General features: G+C 41.8%; 2 protein-coding genes and 1 long non-coding RNA gene across 8 annotated transcripts in view; all 3 read right to left on the reverse strand.

Annotated features, from left to right (window-relative positions):
- The window catches only part of SRFBP1 (serum response factor binding protein 1), a 35,009-nt gene extending 24,201 nt beyond the window's left edge, over positions 1-10,808 (reverse strand). Inside the window, exons 1-2 of one of the 6 annotated variants that reach the window (XM_085530420.1) lie at positions 10,745-10,808; positions 9,095-9,169 (exon numbers count right to left, since the gene is read on the reverse strand). Coding sequence is in view for 1 of the 6 variants with exons in the window: in XM_085530419.1 (XP_085386545.1) it covers positions 10,745-10,774 (30 nt within the window). In the remaining 5 variants the exon portion in view is untranslated. Of the gene's footprint in view, positions 1-2,090; positions 2,209-6,244; positions 6,315-7,646; positions 7,870-9,094; positions 9,170-10,604 lie in introns of those variants that run through there. The other 5 variants (XM_085530419.1, XM_085530423.1, XM_015850054.3 and 2 more) reach the window with 5 other exon arrangements.
- A 3,403-nt stretch (positions 10,809-14,211) lies between these two features.
- On the reverse strand, positions 14,212-17,608 carry LOC146753315 (uncharacterized). The gene is made up of 5 exons (XM_085528691.1): positions 16,398-17,608; positions 16,144-16,206; positions 15,408-15,479; positions 14,883-15,030; positions 14,212-14,694 (listed from the first exon to the last, which is right to left on the reverse strand). Exons 1-5 carry the CDS (start codon positions 16,432-16,434, stop codon positions 14,415-14,417), a joined length of 600 nt encoding a protein of 199 aa, XP_085384817.1. The 5' UTR covers positions 16,435-17,608; the 3' UTR covers positions 14,212-14,414.
- Positions 17,609-17,667: 59 nt separating this feature from the next.
- Positions 17,668-18,779, reverse strand: LOC146753316 (uncharacterized). The gene is made up of 3 exons (XR_014939326.1): positions 18,258-18,779; positions 17,895-17,966; positions 17,668-17,703 (listed from the first exon to the last, which is right to left on the reverse strand). It is a non-coding gene; the product is annotated as an uncharacterized LOC146753316 (long non-coding RNA).
- Between the last annotated feature and the right edge of the window lie 4,447 nt (positions 18,780-23,226).

Consider the following 23,226-nt stretch of genomic DNA (forward strand, 5'->3'; position numbering starts at 1 on the left):
GAGGGGAGTTATCTTTTTAGAGAATAATTCCCTGTAATACATCTTCTTGTAAATGGAGGAAAGAAAATAAAGCACATTCTAGTTGAACACCTCTTAGGTATGTTCAAAAAGACAAAAACTGGGTAGACCATCTCAGAAGGAAGGTGGTTGTTTCTTGTTTGCTTTTAAAATCACCACTGGAACTATCTCCAAGCTACAGACTCATCCGAATTCGAAGAATTCATACAGTGACTTAACATGGTAGTTACTGCATATCCAAATAACTAAGTATATTTAGCTTTCTCTCCAAAATGTTTTGTAATGTATTTTTATAGAAATATTAATGCAGACACAGCATGTTTCTGGGGCATAAATGAGCCAAGACCCTGCCTCTCCAACTGCCAGCCAATAAAATCTCTGTAGACATATGACAGCAGGAATGAGGGAAGGTATTCACTGCTTGGCAGGCTAGGCACATCAATTTATGTAATCCACAGTCACTTCTTTCACACGGGACAGTATGCATCAACTCTGTTCTTGGAAGTACTCATGAAGTTCTCAAGAAAGCAGTCAGTTATTTGGAAGAGAATTCGAAAAGGGCTTTGCTTCAGATATACAGTGTGCCTGAAACAACGGGTCTCAGATAATACTAGATAGATATAGATTAGATATATATATATAGATACGCATACATACACATATAGTATTATTTAATATATACATATAGTAAATAAGTAATAAAGGACAACAAAAAAGGATGAGTCTTTGCACTGGAACTTGCATAGGCTAAGCTATCAGACAGGGTCAGACTTACCAATGCTTTAGGGCACAAAGACAAGAATTTATATATGTATTATTAAGTATATGTATTATTATTATGTATTTATATAAATACACTTAAAGGCAACAGTAAACTCAAAAGAATAATCAAAGCCTCAGACAAATCTCAAAGCAGACCTATCAATAGCAATACATTCCAGGATTCCTAAAAGGTCAGCTGTTCTAAGTGGAGGCAACCACTTCAAGGGCTCTTTGCAATACAGTACATGGGATGCTTTTTGTTTTGAGGAAAAAAACATGATGTAAGAGGAAACTGCATTCTAATTATTAAACTGTAAAGAGAACTGGACATAGTCATCAAGAAATATTCCACAAATGTATTATAGATAATTCATAAATTCTTAAATCCTAAAGGAATAACAGTGGAAATTAATTCACTTTCAAAAACAAGCCAATACGGAGAAGCACACAAGCCTGAAAGAAAACAAGAATATTTCAGAAGTAAAAACCTCAGCTTAGGAACTGCACCAAAAACTACATCCAATCAACACTACGCCTTTCTCAGATACCATAAGAGGTATTTCTATTGCTATAAATCCTAAACAAAGTTGAAATGCAAAATAAATAAATAAATAGATACCATGTGTGTAGCTATTTCACAGAACAGACTTTCACCACCCCAAGAGTTTGCAATATAAAGCGTTCCCCCATACACGATGTACATAGGTTGCTCCGAAAGTAATGCCTCCTATTTGTTTCCATAGAAACTATGAGAGACACAAGGAGTACAATGACATACATAATGAAGACATTACTTTTGAGCTGCCAGGCTCATTTCAGCCTTTTTTTTTTTTGCCATAGGCAGAAAGCAGTTTTTTCTGTTTAAAGAGAGTAATGAAGGCAAAGTATTCAGGAAATTACTAGCCAGACAAGAACTGTCTTGTCATTACTAACACAGAGATGTCTCTTCTGTATCGAGATCACTTACTTAATATCCAGGCACAATTACAAGAAATCTTACAAAGTTATACTTTGAAGATATTATTCCAATGCAACATTCTACAACTCTAGACATAAAGATCTGAATTCAAGGTCTACTGTATCTTTTCCTAATAATTGTTTCAGGAAAATCAGATATGTGTGCTAGAAATGCTTTTCTGATAGAAGCCAAAAGTTATCTGACATCATTTGATGCCTGAAAAAAAAGAGGGTATTTTTGAGTTTGCTCCCATACTTGAGAATCCTCATGTGCTTGCAAGGCTAGCAGGCTCCATCACAAAAACATATCTGAGAGTGGAATGGTGACAACAAAAATTCAATAATCTACCTACCTGCTATAAATGAAATAGGTACAAGCTGTATTTCAGCCCTGGTTGAGACCTTACATGACAAAGGAATCATAGCAGATTGAAATCAGGTTTTGCTCCATTATCACCAGAATGACTCAAGGAGAAAGGGGAAAAAAAAAAGAAAATCTTTAAATATGCTCAGATGAACACAATAGCTTCCTGACTGTATTGCACTGGGACTGAAACCGTGGAAGTTTAAGTAAATCTGCTTATGCATAGAAAAGAATTCATTAGAAACACAACCAAAAGATTTGTGTACATTGCTTAAGTTATGCATGAACAAAAGTCCCAAGAAGAAATCCAGCGTAAAGAACAAACAAATAAACAAAACCATGTATTTAAGCTCAGTATTCAGCATCTCTCCAATACCTAGAAAAAAAAAATGGAACAAATATTTCAGTTTTCATAGAACTTTATTTTCCTAGGATACACCAGAAGCATTGGTTTCATTTTTGTTACTTGGCAGCCTTCTAACCAAGAAATTACCATGGCAATGTAGTATTCTAAATGTTAAATTTTGGTGCTCCTTGGCAACAGTGAGTTCTCAAATTCAAAACACCTGTGGCTGGATCACGTACTAGCCAGAATGAACAACAGTATGTGATCTTTTGAGTGAATAATTTGAGTTTAAAAAAAATAAAAAGTTTTTGGAACTTCATTACAAATATTTCCCTCTATTATCTGGAATGTCAGCTTGAAATATCTAATGATTTTTCAGATTCTTAGGAGAAGTTAGACGTTCCCAAATTTACCCTGTCTTTTTCCTTCCTTTTTTCTTTTTTTTAATAAAAAAAGATTCACTGTATTACATTATGAATTTTATACTTGTCAAAATATTTGGAAATAGCCACTACTAGACTAGCTGTAGCTTCACATATTTGCATTATAAAAGCATGAACAGGAGGTAAAAGCAGCAAGAATAATCCATACACATCTACATACAATCCACAAAATAGATTCTAACCTTACGAGGAATGAAAGCAAGTTCAATCTCCAGTCAGATTAGTTTCCTACATTGGTTCACAGTCACATGAATGCTGGTTAGTTCCAGGGCAAAAGAACAGGGTGGGAGCATACAGATGGAGACAGGGTGAGCTGGATACCACAAACCAGACTTTGATCAATAAGCAATCCTCTTATTTAACACCAGGATCAGATCTCAGCAAGGTGAGAGCTAAGGAACACACTGTTTCTTTCAGCCCCTCTTAGCTTATTTTCTTCCCAGTATTGGTCTTGCCTTTACCTTTTATTTATATTTATTATTTATTCTTTCTTCAGATAAACACATTTGCAGCAAGTAGACCGGATAGCACTGCAATATGTCTAAGCAAAATGTAGATGAGATGTATCCCAAAGACACCACAACAACCAGAAATTACCACACTGGGTGAATGGGAGAGGGGAAAGGGGTACAGTTGATAAGTCTTATACATCTGAGAACTACTTGAAGGTGATTTCAAGGCATTTCAAGGGCACAAGTTTGAAAACCCACAGCAAGCATTGTGCTAAAAGTACCACCATGGACTGTTTGCAAGGGGATGTGACCAAGGCAATCAACATAGCTAAGCTCAAATAACTGGATTTCTATAGTCAGGATTTCTTAATCAGACCCCAGAGATGGCTAGAAGCCATTTGGGACTTTCACATCTCATTATGCTGTGCTTTCACAGGAAGATGGTAATAGAAGAAGTTGCAATTGTGACACAGGAGTTATCAAAATAAACACAGAAGAACAAATAGAGTGCATCCGTTTCCTTTCACTCTTCAGTTAGTGGTGCTTTCAAAACCAGATGCAACATCATGAATCCTCAGATTCTTAATAACCTGAAACACAGTGATTAGCAAATGATCTGCAAAACTTGATCATTTCCACAACTATCTCAGTTTCACCTCTATAAGCCACTCCAAGTGTCTGTAAGACATCTGAAAAAGTGCATGGTATCAATGTTGAGAAGAGGAGAATGGTAAGAGTGAGGGGGACTTCTAAGTAAAAAGCTGTAGAGATGAATGAGGATACTGGTATGAAGTTTTATGGACAACGAGGTGCAAAGCTGTAAGATGCTAGGCTTCACAGGTTCTGCAGCTTAAGCACACAGGATATTTTACATTTACTATGTTATTTTGGCTGATGTTTTTAACCTGACAAGTGAAATTTCAAGGCGGAATCAAACGCTGCTTGATGAAGTAGATAGAAGTAGGAGAGGTTCTTCCGAGTACAGGATGCCACATAAAAAAAGACATTTTTATACACAGCTCAGATTAGTCCCACATGCAGGGAAGCCAGGGAGTGAGTGGGATGCCTGCAAAAGATTATCATTGAGCAACATCTGGCAAACATCCACATCTTAATAGTAACTGAAAAGGCACTAAGTGTTTTTGTGAAGATGTCATTCAACACAACCACTCGTCTCCTAATGAGACTCACCCACTTAAAACTTTCTTTTCACTGTCACTATACAGTTGTCATGAAAACACAAAGAAATCACACAAGAAAAATGCTTTCAAGTTAATAACGTAAACCCAAGCCATGTTATCGTTTGAAAGCAAGTACCAGCAGAGAAATTACCACATTGGACAAATACCTATTAATACATATTAAGTCAATTTCCTTTTCTCTGCACCTATGGAAGGTTTTTTTACTCCCTCAAAATAGTTAATAAAATTGATCTAACAATAAGGAATTTTAGTAAATGCATATATGTTAGAATATTATGTAACTGAAGTTACATGGTGTAACTTCATTAACTACATACATAACTACATTATGTAGTGTTGTCCCTGTAATGCTGCTGTATCTCTCTTCCCTTCCATCCTCCTGGTTATTTCTACATCACTTCAAGAGCAAGCAATCACCTTAACTGCCCTCTGCTTTATATTGTTTGGAATTCCTATTTTATCATGCAACTAAATTTAAGTTATGCTATCCTGTTCCTATGTTACTTATTTCCTTTGCAGCAGACCTCTAGAGATTTCGCCTCTGGATGAAATCCCTTATTCATTCCTTTGAACCAGCTGCTACTCAAAACAGTTCTTACTAGCTTCTCATGCAACCAGTACATTCATTAATGCATCAGCATATCTGTGCAAGACCTAAGAAGCTTTCTGGTTTCATACAACTGCAAAGAGCCATAGCACTTGAAGAAAACATATTACCACAGTAAAAAATTCTGACGAGCTTTACTCACACATTTTGGAATAAATGTTATTTCAGTAGTAGTCTGAGGAGCTATAAGAGCTAATAATGGGAAATATGAAGTCCCTAACATTATATTTCTTGCCCTGAGCTCTTGGCTCCTATTGGAGTACTCCTCACTTCTGCTCCCAAACAGGACAATGCAGTGTTGAGATTCTGTTCAATTTGAAAGACCTTCCAACCTAACTTCTCATCCTACCAAACTGCTATCCAATCATAACCTGGCAGCTGCCCAATTCAACGGTGGAGATCCACTTTATATCTGATCTTTGCTAGACTATACATAAACAAGTCTTCCAGCCTGTGAGAAAACAGCTTTCAACACAACTGAATGACTCCAACCAGACTTCCAGATGTTATACTCTAATTAGTGAGTTAGTGGCCCTAGCTTATTTCTGGTCAGTATCAAGCCTACTGATGATTTAAATGGAGGTTCTGTATGAGCCATTATAGAAATACTCTGCTGGACTCAATTTTGGACTGCATGTTCATTACTGAATGAACAGAATACTTGCACTGTAAAAACACAATCACTGATTTAATTTCTAATTAAATTTTGAATATAGATGCACTATTTGGTGTTAAATGCAACATGAGTAAATGTTCACCACTCTGACCTACTTCTGTAAGAGAATAAGTAATGTACTTGCAACTTTTCATTAAAACCTAAGTACATTTTAAAATCCTTTTCTTACTGTGATTTAAAGGGCAACTAAAGAGTCACTTAATTTAGCAGCTCAATGTTTTTGTGCCAGAAACCCCAACTGAAAAGCTTTTAATTGCACAAGACAAACTGAAAGGAATTGTATCAGGGTTATATCAGCCACCAACTCACAGTGAATTCACAACTGACTACCAATCTTCTTCTAGCACACTCCCCCCTGCTCTAAAAAACTATTGGGCAAAAAAAACCCCAACACCATAACATTTCCCTTCCTTTTACCCCATTTCAGCCTTTCTTCTTTTTCAGTCAGCAGCAAGTTTCATGCCTGGTTATGCAGAGGTTGTAAAAAGACATCTGCAATGACAGCAGCAAGCAATTAAGCACATTTACAACAGTAAAAAGCATTTCTAAAATAAAAAACACCATATTTTAAGCACGGATTAAATCTGATAGTATATACTGTGCACTGCAAGTACCTCACAGCTCCTTTCAAATACGAGTTAAAGTTTCCCATGACTGTGTTTGCATGTTTTTTTCATTACTGTACACTACCACACCAAGCAACCACAGATGTTTTATGAGAGCATCTTGCTAGCCTTCGTGGCCTACCACACACACTTTATATAAACCACTTGTGCTATGGAAAAGTTTTCATTTCTGCTCTGAAGAACGATAGCTTGATAAGGGCTATACACGGTATTGCCAAAAAGCAAGAGTTTGCCATGTTTAATCGCTTCCGTAATCTGCTGAAAGAAAATCTGTGTCAATGGCTGATCAGAATTTGCTGTTTTTATTAGTGCAACTGATGATGTGGCAACTCTAGAAACTTTAGAAACAGCTGCTGGAACTGTTCCTAGAAAAAATAAAGCCACAGCTCCTCAGAATTCTATCTCACAGAGTATAAGTTTGGAAATTTCATAAGCTTTCAAAAGACCTTTTCCTTAGGACATTTACATGGTCTGTAAAAGAATGTCAGTAATTTAATACTTGAACTGTTTTAAACAGAATTCAAGCCCAACCTAACACAGTTTTTTCTCCTTCAAGGAACCGTTGCACTTAGAGTTATTTATTAGTAACAGAAGGAATGCAAGAATTTTTACATTCATTTCCATAGAGCTGAAATATGACTGCTGTCAAGTATTCCAGAGTTTAAAGAGAAAGTACTGTTAGCATTCTAACTTTGCAAAGACTTAAAATTTACAGCAGAAGTAGTAATTTGCCAGCATATTGAGAAATGTGACGGTACAGATTAGCTATTTGGTTTTGAATTGTGTAATTTTATTTCATTTTACTTTATTTTTTTTTTAACTCTTGCAGCTTTTTTATATACCTTCCCAATAATGACATTCAATTGATTTCATTGACATAGAAGAGACAGTATGATCATCTTCAATTACATATTTAAGAATATGCATAAGCCTGGAATTAGCAGATCTTGGCCATGCCAGAACTCTGCCAACAGCTTCAATTTCAGCCATAGAACATTCCAGGCACCTGTACTTTCCCCCAAAGAATACTAATTGTTTGTATTTAGATCAAGACTAATTTTGAAGTGCTCAAACTAAAGCTGACTCAGGTTGCCCAGGAGAAATAGTCTGTCTGATACAACCTGGCCATACCAGCAGGTAGCCAGAACTGGTGTCCACCATCTGAAGAACAGACTGGGTTTTGTAGCACTTACCAGCACTGAGAAGCCAAAAATTACAGAATATGTTCACTGTGAAGGAGTCCAAGACAACTGCTTCTGCTTAAAGAGAGTGGCTTGACCCACATGCTAGACTAAGATGATGCCGGAACAAACAAGATGCCCGAGCCAGAGACTAAATATTAAAATGGAACTCATCTGTAGACCTGCAAGAAGAATTTCTTCAGAGTAAATACACCCAAGTTCCAGTACTTCCTTGGAGGGAGCTCATGTATTTCATGTTAATTGTTGGATAAGCAGCCTTTGAAACACAGCCAAGTGCTTTTCCTAAGGCAATACTCCCACTGGCTAACTTTATGACCAGGCTCCCCTTAACACATACAGTCAAACTTTTCCCTAAGCAGAAACCTGCTAGTATTTGTGATTAGTGCACTCTGCTGGTGATTGAGATCACAGGATTCCACTCATCTCAGACTGAAGAACAGGATACCACAGGGCAGTCTTCTCAACTACCATAATGTTTTTCTGACGACTAAGCTGTTACACAAAAATGCAGCAGTTTCTTCCTCAGACAGACTCATGCCTTGAAAGAGAGCACGGTATTTTGAATTACGAGCAATAAACCATCTCATAGGTCGGTCCAATACCAGACAACTAGTCAGATACCGCAGCTCATGCCTCACTTCCCCTTTAGTCAGCTACAAAGTCAGCATACGGGAATATTAAGTTGCACTAAAGGAGCTCCTAGATCCACCACACAGCCCAGAGTACAGCACAAAAAAACGGATCTTTGAGGGCAGCTATTTTATTTCAAAGAGAAGTTTGGATAACCGCATTGGGCTGGCTGCCCAGTATTTTGGACTGCTTTAAATACCATAATGCCTAACAGCACTCAGTCATTGTTATTTTGAAAGTTTCAGTCTAGAATTCTTTTTTATCACTAGTAAGAAGGTCCAGGAATGTACTTTAAAGTATCACAACATTCCTTAGGTAACATTAGCTATTGGGGCAAAATAAACTATGAAACTGAATTCTCACATCAGTTTGTTCGACGGAGAAAACTGAATTCTTTAAAAATAAATAATAATAATAATAATAAAAAGCTAGAAAGCTGCAGGAAATACAACCCTTGAAAATTACACTTTGCTTTACTGACTAGAGGACAGAAACAGCAAAGCAGTTCTTCACAAACAGCCTCAAATTAAAGACTGTAAGAGCTGCCCCAGTTACAATAGTCAAAAATGTGAAAAAGAAAAAAAAACACTGTAAAATATCGAATTACTTGTTTCAAATGTTATGTAATGTCAATGGAAACGTGCAGAGGTAAATCACACCTGAGTGATGTGGCACTCACATGCTGAAGACTCCAAGTAAAAAAGAGCTTAAGTAACAGCAAATAAATACCCTGGAGTAGCCTCAAAGCTGCCAGAGAGGTTGTGGAGTTTCCTTCTATGGAGATATCCAAGTCCTGGCTGGATACCCACCTGGGTGACCTGCTGTAGGGATCCTGGTCCCTTCCAGAACCCATGTTTCTGTCATTCTGTATCAGCATGCTAGACCTATTCCATCAATAACAGAAATAATTATATGCTAAGGACTAACATGGATAAATAAATATTTCACACTAAATACACCTCACAGAAATAACCCATTTCTGGACTCTGCTTCCCTCCAGCTGTGCAGTGATAAATGATGTAAGAAAAATACAGGTTTAGCACAAATACAGTTTTAGAACTTCATAAAACATACTTCAGTTCTTCTTCCTGTGCTACAAGTATTTCCTGCAGCAACACTTCAAGCCTCTTATTCTTCTGTTATTCTTCTGCCACATGCCCAAATTACCTTTTGAACACATTACTTCCAGTCTAGACAACCCAGAAGTTGACAGTTGTAAACCAAAGAAGTATGAGAACCTGAGTGCTGCAACATAGAACAACACAGCTCAAAGTCCTGGGACCCAGAAAACAGCACTTTGAGTCTGACTGTTAGGTTTTTCTGGCTGTTGATGTGCTGCCACCTAGCACATGCTTCAGAAAGTTTAGTTCATATGCATTTTTTAGGACGGCAGGCTATTCTTTGATACCTGAAAACCCTTGAAATGCTCGCTAGAACAAGAAACATACATCACACTGCAATATTTTTAAAGGATTCCTTCAGCGTGTATGCCTGTAAAATTAAAGATGAGGTGAGAATACAATTATAGCCAAACACAGACAAGCATGGCAGAACCATAGAACTCAGGTTGGAAAAGACCTCAAAGATCATCAAGCCTAACCATAGCACCCTAACTCAAACAACCCTCTGCTAAATCATATCTCTGAGCAAGAGAAAAATTGCTGTTTCAGGGCTGCACTATTTTCTGTCCAAATTATACCTTTTAAAAGACTTCCAAGGTCCCCTCTCCAAATTCTCTGACATTACCAAATAAACCCAGAGGCTGTCAGAAAGAAAGGAACCTACATTTAATAGGCAACATAGTTTCTTCATTAAGAGCAGAGGCCTATCTTTATGAAAATTAAAAGCTAGTAAATAACCAAGTCTACAAGGGTTTCTAGAGTACTACTATAAATCCAGATAAGATGAAGCAATTTCATTAGCCATTTAAATGGAACTTACATTTCTTTCTGCAGTAGTTCCCATTGCATCTGATCGATGCAGTCCAACAGGTACACTGTATAAGGCTGATTTTTATACATTAATATTATCCCTTACCAAATTGGAAGCACATGAGTCATTCAGTTTTAATATGATTACTTTATATACTATATACTTTAGCTCACCGGCTAGCATGCCACCTTCACCTGAGAAAGGGATATTAACAGCAAGACAAACTCTCACAAAAGCTTCCCATATAAACACACAGAGGATTATCCAGGCCAAGAAAACGTTATGATTACTTTACATTTAACCTCATTTAGCAGTCACAAGAACCAAAGGCTTGTAGCAGCATCTGACCTCACATTATAATGCACGTTTTCCGAACATCACGTTTACCTCCCCATTAAATTCCTGGGTCAGAAATCACCCTCAGAGCTGACTTTTAACACATCTTCTCCCATTGCATGAAAACGGGCCCGGCTCTTCCCTTTTCTGTCCCATCCGTTCCCTATCGTCCCCATCCCTGCCGCGCTCACCTCGTTGTTCAGGTTCAGCACCGCCGCCATGTTGCCGTCCCCACGCCTCCACTCGGTCCGCCGTGGTGCCGCTCTAGGCTGAAACTCTATGGTTGGAGCCGCTCTAGGCGGCTGTTTCCGGTTGTTAACTTCCGGTCTCGCTTTCCGGCCGGCCGAAGCAGCAGTGCGCATGCGCAGGGCTGTGTGGTGCGGCTTGGCGGGTCCCGTAGAGCGCTGTGTGTTATTACCACACGTTTGGGGTGGTTTATGTGTCCAATCCTTTATATATACATATATATACATATACATGTTGATATAGGGATGATTCCTGCTTTAATCCGGTGCAGTAAAGCTGCTCCTCATCAGATCGGTGCTGTCTCAGGGCCTCCTTTCACGTACAGCATTGTGTTTAATGGCTTTAGCTACCTACTAAGCGTGAGTCAATATGGAAAGTTCACCATAAGGGCAAATAATGAGAAATATCAGAGTCCCTGGGTTGGTTGGAATAAAGAGCATCCCAGACTGAATTATTAGTACCGATATAGGACAGGAGATGGCAGCAGAGACCATAAAAAACTGGCAGAGACACCCTATTGTGACTGGTCCAGAGGCTCCATGTATTTTGGGTATCGATTACCTTAGGATGGGATATTTTAAGGATCCCAAGGGGTATCCCTTGGGGCCAGTACGGACGGGACAGGATGTGAAGAACATCCTCTACACTGCTGCTGGAGAGAAAGGTCCCACCTGGAGTTTGTGGCAAAGAGCCTCAGGAGAGACCCGAGGCCGACCCCTGGGATTCTGGAGTCGAGCATATAAAGGGTCTGAGGAGCGCTACACTCCAACTGAGAAGAAGATCTTAGCTGCATATGAGGGGGTTCGGGCTGCTTCCGAAGTAGTTGGTACTGAAACACAGCTCCTTCTGGCACCTCGATTACCAGTGCTGAACTGGATGTTCAAAGGACAGGTTCCCTCCACCCATCATGCTACTGATGTCACCTGGAGCAAGTGGATTACGCTGATTACACAGCGAGCGCGAATGGGAAACCTCAATCGTCCAGGAATTTTAGAGGTGATCATGGACTGGCCTGAAAGTAAAAGATTTGGAACATCACCAACAGAGGGAGTTGTCACATGCTAAAGAGGCCCCACCATACAACGAATTACCAGAAAATGAAAAGAAATATGCCCTGTTCACTGATGGATCAAGTCGTATTATAGGGAAGCATCGCAAATGGAAAGCTGCTGTGTGGAGCCCCACACGACAGGTTGCAGAGGCCACTGAAGGTAAGGGAGAACCAAGTCAGTTTGCAGAAGTAAAAGCTGTCCAGCTGGCCTTAGATGTGGCTGAACGAGAGAGGTGGCCAATGCTTCATCTTTATAGTGATTCATGGATGGTGGCAAATGCCTTATGGGGGTGGTTGCATTAGTGGGAAGATGATAACTGGCAACGAAAGGGTAAACCTGTTTGGGCTGCTGAACTGTGGAAAGACATTGCTGCCCGAATAAGGAACATTGTTGTAAAAGTGCACCATGTAGATGCTCATGTGCCTAAAAGTAAGGCTACTGAAGAACATAAAAATAACCATCAGGTTGATTGAGCTGCCAAAATTGAGGTGGCTCAAATAGACTTGGGTCTCCACAATCGCAAATCACATTCACACTACCACATTCGTCACGTCTGTCATGTTTATCGTGTTGGGGTCTCCACTTGACGTAGCTGTCAAATTACAGAATCACAGAATCACCAAGTCTTGGAAAAGACCTACGAGATCATCCAAGATCATCTTTCTCCGCAGGGCTGCCCTCGAGGAGTACTTTCCCCAGTCTGTATAAATACCTGGGATTGCCCCAGCCCAAGTGCAACACACTGTACTTGGCCTTCCTGAACCTCACTGAGTTCTCATGGGCCCACTTCTCCACCCTGTCCAAGTTTCTCCAGATGTCTTCCCTTCCAATCTAAAGCACTGACTGCACTGCTCAGCTTGGTGTCATCTGCAGACCTGCTGAGGTGCACTCATGTCCATCGTCTTGTGCTGACAGAAGGCTTTTGCACTCCAGGCCCTAAGTCCAGCTTAGCTAACTCTTCCAAGGGGGCTACAATGGGAGCTAGCACTGACAACGTAGTGATATATAGGATCTGCTCCGGGGAGGCAGATGAAGGGAGACTGTTATTCACTTTGCCCACCAGGTCGTGAACAAGCATTTGTAAATCCTTATTGGTTTAGCCATTAAGAATCAAAGAATTGCTCAAGTTGGAAAAGAACTTAAAGATCAAGTCCAGTTAAGTATGGACATCATGAAATGAACTGCTGGAATTGGGAAAGCTGCTAAGGGAGAACTATTGAATGCTTCATTATGCCCCAGTAGACTCTCTCGCAAATGGAATAAAGAAATCCAAGGACTCTCTGTCTCTTGTCAACAGCAAACCAAAGCAGGTAACCACGCTTTAATCCATCACTGCCTGTGTTTCAGGGGGTGCTGATCATCAGTAGTGGTGCACCAGCCAGTCTTCGGCCAGGAAACATTCCTGGGCCTTCCTGTTTGAAAGCAAGCAGCTCCAAAGAAATGCTTTCAAATGTGAAAATGTCCACAGGGTGTGCTGAATGTCTCGTGCTCTGGTACATCTACGCTGCAATGGAATAAAAAGCCATTTCTAGCCCACTGGCCTCATGACACCAGAAGCCATCAAGGAAGTTTTGTAACATATGGATAGGCACAGGACTGAGGGGTGGGCTTGACCATGGACACTATTGCACAGGTAATCTGTGAATGTGAAGCTGGTGCTGCAAATAAGTAAGCCAAGCCCATGAAGACTCTTTGGTGCAGGGGACAGTGGATTAAGTAGAAATATGGGGAGGCCTGGTGGTGAATTCTATCTCACTCCCATAAACCTGCCATGGAAAGCACAATGTGCTTGCAATGGTGGAAGCAAACATCTGAGTTCTGGAAACACCCGTGTCCCATACCTCCACCCAAAATACCAGAATAGCAAATCTTAGGATAATAGAACTCATTTTAATAATGACCTCATAAACACCTGGGCCAAAGAGGATGTCACTGAGTGGACATTTCATACCCTCTGCAATGCACCAGCTTCTGGAAAAGGCAATGCTTCGGAGTGTTAAAAACTACACTGAAAGCAATAGTTGGCAGAACATTCATGCACTGGGATAAACGTTTAGCCCAAGCCACCTGGTTAGTCAACACTCTGGGATCTGTCAGTTGTGATGGCCCTGCTCAGTCCAGCATCTTATGTACTGTACAACGGTTCATGTAGTACACAAGAAGAATTAATGAGGGAAAACGACTTGGTTCACCCCTGCCTCGGGCAAATGCCAGCCCACCTGTGGGACTGATTTTGCTCAGGGACATGGTGGGAAATGCAAAAATCAAACAGGGATGTTGAGTTTGTACCAGAAGGAGACTTGATGATGGGAGAGAACAGTCAGAAGTTTTAGGTATACGTGCACATAAGTACATAAATCTGTATATGATGGTAATTATAGTTTATTGACTATTTAGATATACATATATGTGTTGTACAACTTGGGCATGATGTCATGATATGGAATAAGCGGTGAATGCTATAATGGTCATCCTTAAGTAATGACATCATGAAATGGACTGCTGGAACTGGGAAAGTCCACCAGGAGTTCTATGATTCAACCAATTTCACTGCTTTTCCACATCAGGATGCATTTTTCTCCTCTTTTCCTGATGTTAGTGCCTTTTTGCTTGTACCAGCGATTCCTGACTGCTTGCAAAGGTCAAGCGTAGAGGATTGCTGTGGGGACTGTCTGAATAAGGCAGTGATTGGTGAGAATATACATCGGACAAGACCCTTCCGACGTGACTGTGAATCCCCAGAAACATCTTGAATTTCTATGATAATTCGAGCTACTGGCTGTCGTTTTTCTGCTGGAGCTGGGTCTTCATTTTTCATGACAGCTTCAAATGTCATTGTTTTTCTGCAACAAAAAGAAAGGGATTTTAGACAAGACTCCAAATTTGTAGGAGTTATGAGGCAAAGTGATCCCTGAACAGAAATCCCAGCAGATGGCTGTCCATTGCTCACTGTGCTCTGGTAGGCTCTCATTGCAAGAGCTTCCCTGTACAACGCAGCCACCTAGGAAAGAGTACTAGAGAAACAACTCACTTTTGTCTCTTCATCAGCAGACGTTTTGCCAGGTAAGCCAAAGCAGCCAGGACCATCAGAAAGAACAGAACGGCAAGCACTGCAAAGGCAGATTTATATCCTCCTTGTTTCTGTTCCACATGCTCTGCAGTTCTCACACCTCCGGCAGCTGGAGAACACAAGACAGTGCAACACACTCATGAGTTCTGCACTACTGACGACATCACAGTGTAGTGAAGAAGTGCAAGGGCTTGTAGTATTCACACCATTATCATCCCTGATTCTTGTGCCTTAGTAGCAGAGGATGAGGATGATGTCTTACAGTCCTCCTGAGCACAAGCCTACTTGCAATGGTACCACTAATCCTACTTGGCCAGCTCCACCACTACCATCAAAACAGCTCCAGTTACATGTTTGAATGCAATTCTTCTGCTTTGAATGGCAGCAAACACATCCTCTACAGAAGCTCTCCACAGCAATTACTAGTACCTTCCCCTCAAGAAGGAACGGTTTATTTCTTCAGGTAAATCGGCAATGACAACATACCTTTGGGATACTCTTCAGGCCCAAAATCAAGATCCATCTGAGAACGTGGATAAGGAATCTGAGGTGCAACAGCTAGAAGGAAACACAGAGGAGAAACGTTCTTATTACAGATGGTGATAACTCTTTTCATAATTAACAACTGCAGGAGGGTCAGGCTGGCCTTCTGGATGCACTTGGCATCTCTCAAAAGAAACCTACACACAGCTCTTAGCCATGCGATTCCTCCAAGACTCAAAATAAGGAACCCTTTGAGAAGCTGCAGAGCCAGCACCCAAGGCCACATCTACAAGCAGAGGCAGTTCCTGACATACATTGCAATTAATCTGTTCAGCCTTGAATGGCAACAAAAACTCCTACTGACAGACACTTCTCTCCCTCTTCCACTCACAAGTATGGGTCAAATGGTTACCAGGTGTCAAAAGAGGGACCATATTGGCACAAAACAAACCATGCATAGATCAGCTAGGGAAAAGGATCCCTGGGAAGTTCTAAGCTCTTCTCCAGATGCTTCTGCCTTTGCTGTCAGCACTTGTAGAGACAGTAGGCTGGGGCTGCTGAGAAACACCGCTGTGCAGGCCAAAGTATCCCAGACCATGTCCCTGTGCTCTCTTGATTGGCACTCTTCTCTTCTCCTCATCCCAGCATCAGCAAAGACCATTGTAAGGTATGTTCCACAGGAAGACAAGGCTGAAAGTACCTGCTGACGCTGTGAAATGAACAAAGACAGACCACTCACCCCTGGGGTAGCCTTGAGGTTGATGAAAACGGCGCATCCCAGATATACGGCGTACAGGCAGATCTATAAAGAAACAGAAGAAAGGCTTCCTTTCCACATTGTGCCAGGCTTCTAGATAAGGAGCCTACAGAGCCTGGCAGGGGATCACGTAGTGTTTTGAGAGCCACACGTAGGTCCAGATACTGACAGGCCTAGAGTAGAGTCCTGGGTGAGCCATGGCCAGGGATCAGGTGCATCCCCAAGGAAAAACATACCCCTGGAATCCTGGAGACGTTCCAGATCACCTTCCATGGGATATGCTTCATAGGTGTCACCAACACGATCAGCATCTGGAATAGAGAAAAGCAGAAATTCTGTCAAGAGCTGTCGCAATATGCTGCTTCTTAAGGGATCCGCAGTGACCAGAGATGGATTGTGTGAGCAACAGGCAGAATCCAAACACGTATGAACATTCTTTCAATGCGTGCATGAGCCTGTTTCAGCTGTGGGCTTCGACGTGACAGCTCCCCAGATGCTGTCTCAAGGAAACAGCCTGTAGTTCTAAGCCTGTCTGCAGGACAGACTGCCCTTGCTCACTGGGGACCCTGTGACATCCTTGAAGCATACGTAAACCCCATGGGGAGCACGTAAGGACTAAAGTGTGCATTTCCATTAGTCATGAGTGCAGAACCTGCTGGCCAGCAAACGGCTCTGCTGACACCATCCCAGCCCCTACTTGGGGCACGGGTGAGCAGACTGTGTGTCAGAGCCTGGTTGTTTCTCCAGTGGACCCACCATCCAAGTCTGTTTTGCAGCTCCAGAGCATCATAGCTGTTATGTAAGATCATTTGGGAAGGTGGGATAAGCTGAGAGGCGATCTGCTTGCTGCCCGGAACAGGGACTTGTTTTTGATCTTTTGCTGTCTTTGAGATTCCCCCCCCCCGCCCCCTCATCTGACTGTGAGTGTGTAGATAATCCCCTGTTGCCTGAAGAGCAGCTCCTGTGCACCCTTCTTGTAGGTATGGCAGAGTGATTCCATCAGTCAGTCACCCTCTCACAATCCTGGATGCTCCTAAACTTTTCTACTTCCCCCTTTAGTTCTACCACCAGGCTCAGCAGATCATCCATTTGCTCACACCGCACACGGGTGGTATCCCTGCTGCCCTTCTGTAGCAGTGACAGGACCAGGCATTCCCTGCAGCATGAGACCGGAACTGCAGCAAGGACATACATGCTTTCTGAATCTCCACGTCCCTTTTAGAAGGAAGCTCTAAACCATGCCCTAAATGCTTCTGCCTTTGCTGGCATCACTTCAGGAGACACAGGGATGAAGCTGCTGGCAAACACTGCTGTGCAGGGCAAAGAATCCCAGGCCATATCCCTGTGCTCTCTTGATTGGTACTCTGCTCTTCTCCACATCCCAGCATCAGCAAAGACCATTGTAAGGTATGTTCCACAGGAAGACAAGGCTGAGAGTACCTGGTGACGCTGTGAAATGAACAAAGACAGACCACTCACCCCTGGGGTAGCCTTGAGGCTGATGAAAATGCTGTCGCCCAGATATACGGCGTACAGGCAGATCTATAAAGAAACAGAAGAAAGGCTTCCTTTCCATATTGTGCCAGGCTTCTAGATAAGAAGCCTGCAAAGCCTGGCAGGGGATTTTGTAGTGTTTTGTGAGCCACACGTAGGTCCAGATTCTGCCAGGCCTAGACTAGAGTCCTGGGTGAGCCATGGCCGGGGACCAGGTGCATCCCCAAGGAAAAACATACCCCTGGAATCCTGGAGACGTTCCAGATCACCTTCCATGGGATCTGCTTCATACGTGTCACCGACACGATAATCTGGAATAGAGAAAAGCAGAAATGCCATGCAATATTCCTTGCTGCACCATTTACCCATCAGGTTTGCTGTGTTTCAGGCCCTCTTTGCTCAGTGGGCACAGCTCTCCCCTTTAGGTTGTCCCCCTCTGCTCCATGGTGGGATGCCTGGTGAAGCTGGAAAGCCATCATTTCAAAGGGAACAGAGTCGATGTAAGAGCCTGTTTTTTCCCTGGCAGACCCACCATCCAACACTGCTTTCCAGGCAGCTTTAAGAGTTTGTTTCCCCTCTGCTTCGCTCAGTGCCCAACCTACCTGGACTAAGTGCTTCCCACGCAACATTGCGGGGTCGCCCATGACATGGAGTCACAAGGAAAAGGAGAAGGAAGAGCAAAAAGCAACACCTGGGAGCAGTTGTCTCCCGTAGTTGCCCCATGCTACCTCTCGTCCACAACCAGCAAGCACCCTCCTTGGAGGCTTGAGGCAAGACTGGTCAACTGGTTCCTCCTGGCGTGACATAGTATGGGGTTCCTGAACGTCACCATGGTGCCCATTATGACCTCACAAAGCACCTCTTGAGGCACACCTTGAGGCAAGAAAACTCTGCTCGGCCTTTCTGAGTTAGAACTTTTTGAGCACCTTATTAAGGAGTATGTTTCCAAACAAGGCCCGTTGTTTTAGTATTCCTGCAGAGTTGGTTAGGATGTGCAATACTGTCTTCATATTCATCTGTACACATTGAAGGAATCTCAAGCTTCACCGCAGACTGAAGTGTATCAGGATGCAAAACAACAGAAATCCCACTGATCCCATCCCCTGACAAATATAGCTATGTTTCCTGTGCAAAATAATACAGCCTAAGTGTTACTTCTGTATTAAAAAGCAGACCAAGTAGGACTACAGTATTAATGTGTGCTGCTTTATGCATGTCACGGGTTAAGCGAAAATCTACCTGTGCCAGTGACGGGGGGACAGCTGGCCTGCATGTTTGCTGGCCGAAAAGGAAAGGGAAAAAAGGGAAATTAGAAAAGAGAACAGAGGCAACAATCTAAGGAGGCACACTTATTTACTAAATTCTATATCGAAATACAGGATAACACAATATAATACAATATAATTAAAATTAAGGCTAATGAATCAAGCAAAATAGGAGTGAGAGTGAGTCCCAAAACCAAGAGGCCTACTGTAGCTCTAGGCTAAACGGCTGGAAGGCTCCCACACGCTCCCCCCTGGCTCCGAGGATTCAAGAGGGTGAGTCCAGCCCCGAAGTGAGATCATATAGTGTCCTTGTCCCGTGACTTATCCCCGACCGTGATGTTCTCTGGGATATGTAGTTTTCTTCTGTGAGCTGCACATTCGGTAAAATTATCCATGCATTACATGATATTATGATGTGGTATACTGATAGCAAAATTACAAAACCGTGACAATGCATTGTAGTTTTCCAAGTCAAGGTTGTATTTTTAATTTTATTGTAGTATTTTCTACTGTTACAAATTCCAGTAGGTAGCATTCCACATGTCTTTCACTTAATGGACCTGCCAATGCAGCCTTATGGGAGCTTTTGCAGGCAACAATTCAGACGAGAGAAAATCTGATCCATGTGGCAAGTGATGCAGAAATTGCAGAAATCTGAATTATTCTGAGGAATCAGATTTATAGGTCTGCCAAGTCATGTTGCCTCTAGAAATCTGAGTGCAGCTACCAGACTTCTTCCAAACCTCCTCAATGAATGATGGCTCACTCGCTATTCATTGTTGGCATCTTCAATATATTGTTATTGCCACATCAGCTCTGTCAGTTCTTTAAATCCTGGTGCTCAGCTGTAGGCACATGTAAAAAAATGTATAGTCCTTGTACTTGTTGCTGTTTCTATTGCACAAATATTGCAGGAGGGAGATTGAAGCCCTAAATATCCTCGTATGTTCAATGCAGCAATCTATGTGTTGGCAGATTGTTACATAGATGGGAATCGGTGTAATTATCAGGAATGTGTTTCATTCTAGTCACGTTTGAATATTTTGGAGAGGGAAGGAGAGATTTTGCTTGATCCATTTCTCACTGCTCTGTGATGCTGTTAATATGCATCCAGTCCCAACATCAGCAACTACCCAAGCCTAGTGGGAAACATATTTTTATTAGCATAATTACAGAATAGATCCGTGCTTCTAGCACTTGCAGAACCAAGCTGCAATCGCGCCAACTAAAATGGCAAATGCAAAGGTCTCATGATGCAAAATGTCTAGTACAAAAATAATCAAATAAGACTGCAAATTTGGCTCTACTGCAAAACAGTTGCGAGGCAGGCACTGTAGGTTCTTGTTTTTGTTTCTGAACAACAGCAGTGGATAACAGGTACTTGTGGAAGCTGCTCGTGGGTTTGGGATTTAATAGTGTTTCAAAAGCTCTGGTCTTCATTCCTTTCTGATGCTGAGTTTGTATGGGATGTTCCATAGCTTATCACTTGCAAGCCTGGTTTCATCCCTTTCTCCCTGTGAATGTACTTTAAAGTTCTACCCTGCTATCTCCTGCACAATAATCCTTTTTCTGCTGTAAGAAAGGTGCATCCCGTCTGTCTCCAGCAGCCATGGTGTTGTGTGAGAGACAGCAGATTTCCTTATTGGTGACTGCCCTCACTCCCCAGTCAATAAAAACCAGAGACTGCTGGTAGACTGCTTTTTTTCGTAGGACTTTATGATTTGTGGCCCTTGTGCTTCTGTTATAATCTCCAAATGGAAGGAAGGAATCATGCAATTCTGTTGATTAGAAGAGGAGATTCTGCATTACTGATAATTCACCGTGTTTGACATTCCTGTGTTATTTGTCTCAACAGTGACAGGAAACTTTTGCTTTGCCAGTGACTCTGAGTGACTGAAAATCCTAGAACTGCAAGATTTTTGTGATTTCTGCAACAACAATGGGAACTTCCAAGTTGCTGCAAACTCATGCTCGGCAGAGCTTCTCTTTAGATTGTCCCTAGGACTGCATTTATGGCTGTGGCAGTTATGAGTCCTTTAATGACCTGATTCAGTGAGACGCAGCCAAATTCCCTCTTATCCTTAAAGCCTGTGCAAGTAGTTACAGAGAAGGTCAAAGAAAAGGAAGGTCACTGCTTTCTTCGTAAGTACCTTGCTCCTATGTCAGGTGCTAAAAGCTTTCCTAATAAACAGCGAGGAACAGCACCTTTAATTACTGATTCAGAGTGCTGCAATTCCAGCATTCAAGGGAGAATTGCCAAGCTTTGCTAACAACTTAAATTTGTTGTTGTATTTCATGTTTTAAACTCTACACGTGCATTTCTGGCACTGGAGCCTAGGTCTGGGCTCAAAGCCCCTTCCCAAAGGAGACCTCTTATTATCTAGATTGGAAGCTTACAGGAACAAAGACCTTGAGAGAGCTGACTGGTGCATCCACGCTATTGGCAGTGCCATATCAAAGAACTTTCTTCCAACAGTGTCCTGAGCTTGACCCTTAGAGCACTGAATGCCATTTCTCCTCACCACTCTCACAAAAAAGATTACCTGTGACTGAGTTACTCTAATGGCTAATTACACCAGAGCTGCCAAAATAAATGTTTCCATATCCAGCCTAAATGTATATGTTCCTATGCCAGTATAAACCTAAAGGTCAAGTTTCTCTTCTTCCATCCTTGAATTCATGTAGGACCACAGAAAGCCACTCAGGATAGGTGTGATAGTCTATCCAAGCACAGCTTCATCCCTACCGATGACAACAGCAAATGCTGTGCCAAGAAAGTCTGCAAAACTCTCCTTTCCCTGCAGGATCTTCCCCTTGGGCTCCCAACACTCCCCTAGAGGATGATCATGTATTTAGTTTGCATTAATTCTCCTAAGCACTTTTTTCAATCTGCTGAAATTACCAGCTATCTGCTGTGAAAAGAAGCACCCTCCCCTCTCTGCATTTAATCAGTCTTTTATTACTTTTCCCAAATGCCTCCATCTTCCTGTACCATGAGACTTCAGGAATGACAACTTTGCATTCAGCTCAGCCAATTCTTCCACTGTTTTGGATACATCAGCCACTGCCCTGAGCCTCAAGAGGCTCAGACTCTCACATCTCTTCTTCTCAGCCTTTACTTCTGATTACTCTTGGCACGTATTTGACCATTAGGTCTATTTTGGACTTAGTTGACAGATAGATAACATATTGTGTATGTTATCTAAAATATGTTATCATCAAGAGTTGTTGTTGGGCTCAGCTGTGGCCAGTGAAATGGAGATGGCTGCATCCATCACAGGGCAGCCCCTGGTGCCTTCTCACAGTGGCCACCGCTGCAGCTGGTATCATGTCGTTTACACCCAGTATACCATATTCCTTTGGCATCCAAAACTCAGCATCAGAATGAGTCTCTACAAAAACAAATAAACAAAAGAGTATAGACAAAGATGTTCCAAAGCAGTAGAGAGAGACCTCCAGGATAAGCAGCATTTCTACTGGAATCCTATCCTCTCAGTTCATTAATTACATGCTATTCCTGCACATCTTTCCATCATCTACTAACTACAAATTGAAAATTCCAGGTTTTCCACTGAAGATGCATTATGATTATTACAAGGAACATTACTGCACCTTCTTGGTGCTGTGTAATATATTTCATCTGAAAAAGACTGCTTGTCTAGAACCATTTACAAGTTTAAATTTTTAGTGTTTTGTCAGGGTCTGTTTGATAAACTATGAAACCAAATTTGCACTGTTGGATTTCAAAATTGTTGCAGCAAATAGACCATTAGTTTTGTGCAGGGTCTCATTGTGAATTCTCACATCTTGCCATACTGGAGATTTCCTTTGTATTCTAAACAACTCAACAGCAACAAATTACGACAAAGTCTGCCCTGGTATCTGAGGTCATGCAGTGATAGAAAAATATTTTCTGTCTTTCAGCTGAATAAAAACGAACTATGAGGCCTAAAGCACCTAAAGCAAGTGTTCAAAACATCATGTCGATTAATTTCCTCAGTTAAGTAACACAAGACCAAAAAGACAAATTGATACTCCTCTTGTTCTAGCTAAGGCTCTTTAACACAACAGTGCAGACACAGACAGAATGCGAAAGCTAAATTTCAGTGACTCGGTTCATTATTTTAAATGTGTATCTGCAAGCAGTCTTGACTGGAGGTTAGAGCAAAATGCTGAGGCAGAGACAAAGCAAACACAGGGACAGTGACAAGCAACAAACTTCCCAGTCATGCTAGCTGATGGGCTACCTGGGCTTTGCAGCACGGGATACTGTGAACCAGCTGCTGGTGTCATCTCCTGGACTCAG

This window comes from Coturnix japonica, chromosome Z (assembly GCF_054131305.1).
Source record: "Coturnix japonica strain WE chromosome Z, WE-NBRP24, whole genome shotgun sequence".
NCBI classification, from domain to species: Eukaryota; Metazoa; Chordata; class Aves; order Galliformes; family Phasianidae; genus Coturnix; species Coturnix japonica.

Bases quoted from the DNA above. Each gene is read 5' to 3' on its own strand.
- LOC146753315 (XM_085528691.1), bottom strand. From the start codon at position 16,434: ATGGAAGGTGATCTGGAACGTCTCCAGGATTCCAGGG. The intron at 16,207-16,397 runs GTATGTTTTTCC...GTTTCTTTATAG, and splicing joins ACGTCTCCAGGATTCCAGGG to ATCTGCCTGTACGCCGTATA. The intron at 15,480-16,143 runs GTGAGTGGTCTG...GTTTCCTTCTAG, and splicing joins ACCTCAAGGCTACCCCAGGG to CTGTTGCACCTCAGATTCCT.